The sequence below is a fragment of the Cordyceps militaris genome, assembly GCF_000225605.1.
Source record: "Cordyceps militaris CM01 unplaced genomic scaffold CCM_S00007, whole genome shotgun sequence".
NCBI lineage: Eukaryota > Fungi > Ascomycota > Sordariomycetes > Hypocreales > Cordycipitaceae > Cordyceps > Cordyceps militaris.
Window position 1 is genome coordinate 425817 of NW_006271975.1, and position 6016 is coordinate 431832.

The 6016-nt window shown below is 53.5% G+C and overlaps 2 protein-coding genes across 2 annotated transcripts; one reads left to right on the forward strand and one right to left on the reverse strand.

The window, feature by feature from the left end:
* Positions 1–171: 171 nt before the first annotated feature.
* CCM_08350 (Transcription factor TFIIB, putative) lies at positions 172–2340 on the forward strand (the record flags this gene model as incomplete). The annotated part of the gene is made up of 1 exon (XM_006673489.1): positions 172–2340. One exon carries the CDS (start codon positions 172–174, stop codon positions 2338–2340), a length of 2169 nt encoding a protein of 722 aa, XP_006673552.1.
* Positions 2341–2549: 209 nt separating this feature from the next.
* On the reverse strand, positions 2550–4480 carry CCM_08351 (MFS transporter; the record flags this gene model as incomplete). Its single annotated transcript, XM_006673490.1, has 4 exons — positions 2550–2912; positions 2978–3835; positions 3921–4176; positions 4254–4480. 4 exons carry the CDS (start codon positions 4478–4480, stop codon positions 2550–2552), a joined length of 1704 nt encoding a protein of 567 aa, XP_006673553.1.
* Between the last annotated feature and the right edge of the window lie 1536 nt (positions 4481–6016).

Below are 6016 nucleotides of genomic sequence, written 5' to 3' on the forward strand. Positions count from 1 at the left end.
GACAACCGTGTTAATCGTCATCCCAGGGGCCGCGATCGTGTGCTGGGCCATCCTTCTTATCATCCTCGACGTATTCTTTCCCCAGTACATTTAGAGTCGCTCACGGTACCATATCTGGCCAAACTACTCCCACTATCTGGCGCTGCCCCCGCGAGCCTCCCCACCATCACAATGTCGTCGTCCCTCGTGTCGCGAAAATCCGGCCGCGGCGAGCCGCCAAAGCCCAGGTTTGCGCGTCCCAACCCCGTCAGAGCTATGCGCGAGCGCGAAGAACGTCGCCAGGCCGCCGCTGCCGCCGCGCAGCAGGGCCAATCGTCGGCCGTCGCCAACAAGCAGGGTGCTGTCGCCCCCCCGGCCCGCCAACAGTGCCCCAACAAGGCGTGCCCCAGACCCAATGTCGTCGACGGCACTTGCCAGACCTGCGGTCGTGTCGCTGATGACAGCAACATTGTCGCCGAGGTCCAGTTTGGCGAGACGTCTTCGGGTGCTGCCATGGTCCAAGGATCTTACATCGGTGCCGACCAGGCTGGTGTCCGTAGCATGGGCCCTGCCTTTCGCCGAGTGGGAGGCTCCGAGGACAGAGAAAAGAGCATCAGAGAAGCGCGTGGCTTGATGCAGGGGTACGCCCAGCAGCTCAACGTCTCCGATAGTCTGGTGACTGCTGGTACGCAGGTTTTCAAGCTTGCATCCGGCGCCAACTTTATCCAAGGTCGTACGCTTGCGAGTGTGGCCGCTGTTTGTCTCTACGCTGCCTGCCGCGCCGAGCCTCCGTGCAAAGTTATGCTCATTGATTTGGCCGACTTGGTACAGCTCAATGTCTTCAAGCTCGGGAGAATCTTCAAAAAGCTCAACGAAGTCGTGCCAATCGGCAACGATGGCCTAATTCCCGTATATCCCGAGGATCTGATCTGGAGATTTGCGACCAAGATGGAATTCCGACAGGAGACAGCCAAAGTGGCCGAAGACGCAGTCCGCCTGGTCAAGCGCATGAGTCGAGACTGGATGGTCATGGGACGACGCCCTTCAGGCATCTGCGGTGCCTGCCTGCTCATGGCCGCGCGTATGCACAATTTTCGCCGCACTGTCCGTGAAGTCGTATATATCGTCAAAGTCACAAATCACACCATCCAGAACCGCTTATCAGAATTCAACTCTACAGAGTCTAGCCAAATGTCGGTGGAGGACTTTTTGAAACAAGATTTCCTTGAGAGCTCTCACGATCCACCCTCATTTTACCGGAAATCCGACGAATACAGGGCGCAGCAAGAAGATAAAGCCAGAAAGCGCAAGCGAAACGACCCGTCAAACGAAGATGAAGAAGAGTCGGCTCCGGCACCGCCTGGACCCGTTGTTAGGACACGACGAGGCACAGATGCTGGCGCCGATCTTTCCGGCGCTCCTCAGCTCACGTTTCGTCGCGATGCTGACGGATTTATTATCCCTCCCCATCCTTCCCAGATCCCCAAAGACATGCCTGCTATTCCAGTCCGAGAAGAGCCGGCTGAGGGTGACGAAGACTTGCAAAAACTAGCTAGCGAATTTGGCGATGCTCTCGACGAAGAAATGGAGCAAGACGAAACTGGTGCGTCCGGCAAGGGAAAGAAGAAAAAAGGACAATTGCCCATCAACGATGAATGGGAACAAGACGAGCAAGATCTCGAGGGTCAGATTGAGGAAATCTTCAACGATCCACTCACATACGAACACGCACTTGCCTACTCCAACGCCGAGCAACGCGCACGAATTCACTCGTCATGGGCTCTGCAACAACGGCCGCTGAAAGAGGTCTCCATGTCTGTGGATATTGACGAAGACGAGTTTGCCAACGATCCCGAGGTACGCAACTGCCTGCTCTCCGCCGAAGAAGCTCAGATCAAAGAAATGATTTGGGTCAATCAGAACAAGGAGTGGCTGCGCCAGCACCAAGAAAAACTATTCCGCCGCAAAGTGGAAGCCGAGCGGCCCAAGCAAACGCGTCGTCGCAGAAAGCGTGCACGCATCGGCGAGGGCCAGACGAGCCCGGCCAGCTCAGCGGCAGAAGCAGCCGTGAGCGTGGCCAAGGATCGCGCCTGGTCGAAGCGCATCAACTACGATGCCATCCGCAACATCTTTGACGTGCCCGATGTCGGTGGTCTTGGATCGGCGGCTACGAGTCGTAAGACGAGCCTGGCGGGTAGCACCCTCGGCGGCGACGATGACGAGGCACCCGACGAGAGCGACGCGGGCGAGGATGACGCGCAGGACGAGGATGCTGCTGGCCACCAAGGCGGCTATGAGGGCTTTGCTGAAGATGACGACAACCCCGACTTGGACGAAGAGTACGGCTTACATGACGACTGATTTTTGGGGCATTTGCAGTCTCTGATGAAGAGCTCCCTGTTTTACTCATTCTGCTTTGGGATACGGCCGGATTTGGCGTTTGTCTGGACGGGAGAAATACTTTGGGATATAGATATGGTCAGAGGAGTCATTATTTGATATCGACTATAAGACGCATATTTCCCACCAATACACAGTTTAATACACACGCATTTCTCACGCTTGCTGCACTAATACGCATTGGAGGCGATGCGCATCTTGACCTCTTCCCAGTACAGCTCCCGCTTGGCCGCCCGCAGCGGTTTGCCGTACTTGATGACGGGCAGATATATGCTACAGATGGCAAGGGCGACAAAAGCGACACTGATGAAGCAGTTTTGCAGGCCGAGGCCGTCGAGCCAGGGCGTGATGGCGTAGGAAATGGCAAAGCTCATGGTGTTGCGGACGAGGATCATGGTGACGAGGGCGTCGCCCGAGATTTCGCGAAACGAGTCGACGAGGTACGCAATGGAGAGGGTGATGCCGACGCAGCTGCAAAAGGAGAGAATGGCCATGGCGACGATGAGCCCGAACCAGTGAATACCGTGCGCGGCCTTGGGAGGAGGAGATTGTGTTAGTGGCAAGGCAGATGTAGCGGGCTGGGGAAAGGATAGCATACCCCGACACCCCAGAGGATTAGACCAACGGGGGTGAGAATGGCGGAGGCGGTAAACAGCCACAGGCGCTGCTCGGGCTCGTAGACGCCGCGGTTGCGGCGGGCCATGCGGATGACGAACCAGTCGGAGAAGAGGCCGGTGTAGGTGGCGCCGAGCACGACGCCGACGAGGCACGAGAGGTACGAGAGGCCGACGATGCTGGGGCGGAAATGGTACGGCGCGCCGCCGAGGATGATGGACGCGGTGGCGTTGAAGATGTTGAACCAGATGAGGTAGGTGCCGTACGCGAAGCCGGCGTAGAAGACGGTCGGCCACGAGAGGTACCGCAGGCTCTGCCACGCGCGCCAGTGCATGATGAACGGCTGCGGCTCGCCGGTGCGAAAGAGCGGCAGCTTCTGCGCCCAGGTCTTGACGGGGGGGTACTGGGCGGAGGAAGCGGCGTCTGTCTCGGCGGCGCTCACAGTATCCGCGTACGGGGCCACGCCGCCGCCGCCGCCGTCGTCGTCCTTGGCGGGCGCGGCGTAGACGACGCCGACGCTGGCGCGGGCGTAGTTGGTCTCCTCGAGGAAGAGCAGCAGGAAGACGGCGCTGGCGGCGCACAGGACGCCCATGACGTAAAACGGCCAGCGGAAGCCGAGGCCGTCGCTGATGAAGCCGCACAGCACGGGCGCGAGGTAGTTGGAGCCGGCGAGCATGAGCGCGTACCAGCCCATGTACGTGCCGCGCTCGTGCGCAAAGTAGATGTCGGTGATGGACGTCTCGGGCAGCGACTCGATGGGGGACGCGAGGAAGCCCATGACGATGTTGCGCGCGATCCACTGGCCGCCGCCGCGCGCGTGCGGGCTCCAGAACGAGACGGCCTGGGGGTTCGGGTTAGTCGGGATGGTGTTTTTTTTCTTTCTGAGGGGGGGGGCAAGATGGGATGGCAGGCAGGCAACAACGTACCACCATGCCGAGCATGGAGATGATGTAGACGAAGCGCTTGCCGTATTGCAGCGCAAAGGGCTGCCAGAACAGCAGCGACCACCCCAGCAGCAGAAACATGTAGCCGGTGCCGGCGTTGAGATCGGCGACTATTGCGGTGTTGTCGGTAAAGATGGACTTTTTGAAGCGAAACGTGCCAGTGTGCAACATACCAGTGACGCCGAGAGCGCCCGACAGAGGCACCAAGACCGAGTACACGGCGGAGAGGGACATGCCACTGAACAGGACGAAGCTACCGACGAGATGAGCACCCCCGGCCGTCCAGATTTTGTTTTTCTCTGGTGGCAAACTTACATCATGAGACACACGAGATGGAGCCGCTTCCGGCCGGGCGACCAGTTGAGGGGGTCGTTGGGATCCGCCGACGGCGTCGGCACCAGGATGATGTCGCGGCTGCTGCCGCCGCCGCTCGCGTGCCGCGTGGCCGCCGTCTGCTCCAGATCGACCAGGTGCACGGTGCCGGGGACCTGGGACACGTCCATGTCGGCGGTGGCTTCCGCGGTACCTGAGTGATGGCCCATTTTGCGGAGGAGGAGGAGATTGAGGGTTGAGATTGGGAACACCAGGCTGAACGGCGCAATGAACTGCTTGTGTTTTCGTAATGGGGCTTCTTATCCTCCGGTTATTAGCGGTGAATGGCGGGCAAAAGTGCACTGGTCGCGGAAAAAAAAAAGTCCCCGATGCTACCTAGGCAAGGGCCTTGGGCTTGGGTTTATGAGACAAGTTGGAGATGAGGGACGTGAAGGACGGTCCAACTGCGATAGATGAGACGGGACCGAAAAGGGCGACGAGGCCCTCGAGGGGCATTAAATAGTGCAGCAATGCAGTTCAAGCTAGACAATGTGTCGTCTTCAATCCAGCGCTAGCCCTTGGTTTACCCCTCGTTTCATGCTCGTTGTTGATTAAGATTCCCACGTCCATCCCGCCAAGGGGCCTACATTGCTTCTGACCGCAAGCACTAATAAGCTTATTGATTGGTATTAGTATTGGTATTACTATTTATCGTCGTGACATCCCTAAAAAGGGCAAATAACGCCTACGGGGACCCTAAACTAAATAAACTGTATTTTATAAATCTCTAAATATCAGCCCTTCTAATAGGTCTTATGTGGCTTTCACTAGTTTATTATAGGGTTTTTTAAAGATAAGGAGGCCACTTAGGGGCCTCTAAAAAACATAGACATAGGGGATAGAGGTTAGGGCCTATACACTAGGTCTATCCTTAGGTAGATCTTGCTAAAAAACAAGCTCTCCTAGGCTAGTCTTATATACTTAAGCTATCTAGTACTTATAGTATTATTAATATACTAATATTAGCTAAACTAGGGAGGTACTACCCTCTTCCCCTATATCTTCTTATAAAAGAAAATATATCTTAGGGTTTTTTATCTACTATAGCTATATATAAGTATAGTATTAGTATAATAGAATTATTTATAATATAATATAAAGTCTTTATAGCTAGTCTAGGCTATAAAGAGGTAGTAGAGCTCTAGGCATATTAGTATTTTAAGCTCTAGGTTTAGATAGTCTCTTATTAAGAGCTTAAGAGGGTAATATCTATTAGGCTAGTTAAGGTGTTATTACTTATTAAGTTACTTAGTAGCTTTATAGGTAAGGGTCTTCTTTATATAGCTTTATATTAGGATTTATTTATTAGTTAAAGGCCTTATAGCTAAGCCTTCTTTTATAAGTTAGTTAATAAGCTTATTACTTAATATTCTTTAGTATCTTAATACCTAGTAGATATTAATATAGGTATTAGAGGACTAGGTAAGCCTTTAGAATTCCGCTATTAAGCTATATAAAGATACTAAAACACTACCTTATAGGCCTATTATTACTACTATATTATTAAGGTAGATTATTATTTCTTTAATCTATAATATAAGATATTATATAGCGGCGTAGAGTCTATACTATACTCCTTTTACTTCTATATTAAAGACCTTACTAAGGGGTATTAGTCTCTTACCTTAGTATATATAGGTTTCTTCTTAAAAGAGGGTATAGCCTATCCTTACTTTACTATTCTTATCTATTAATCTATCTAAAAA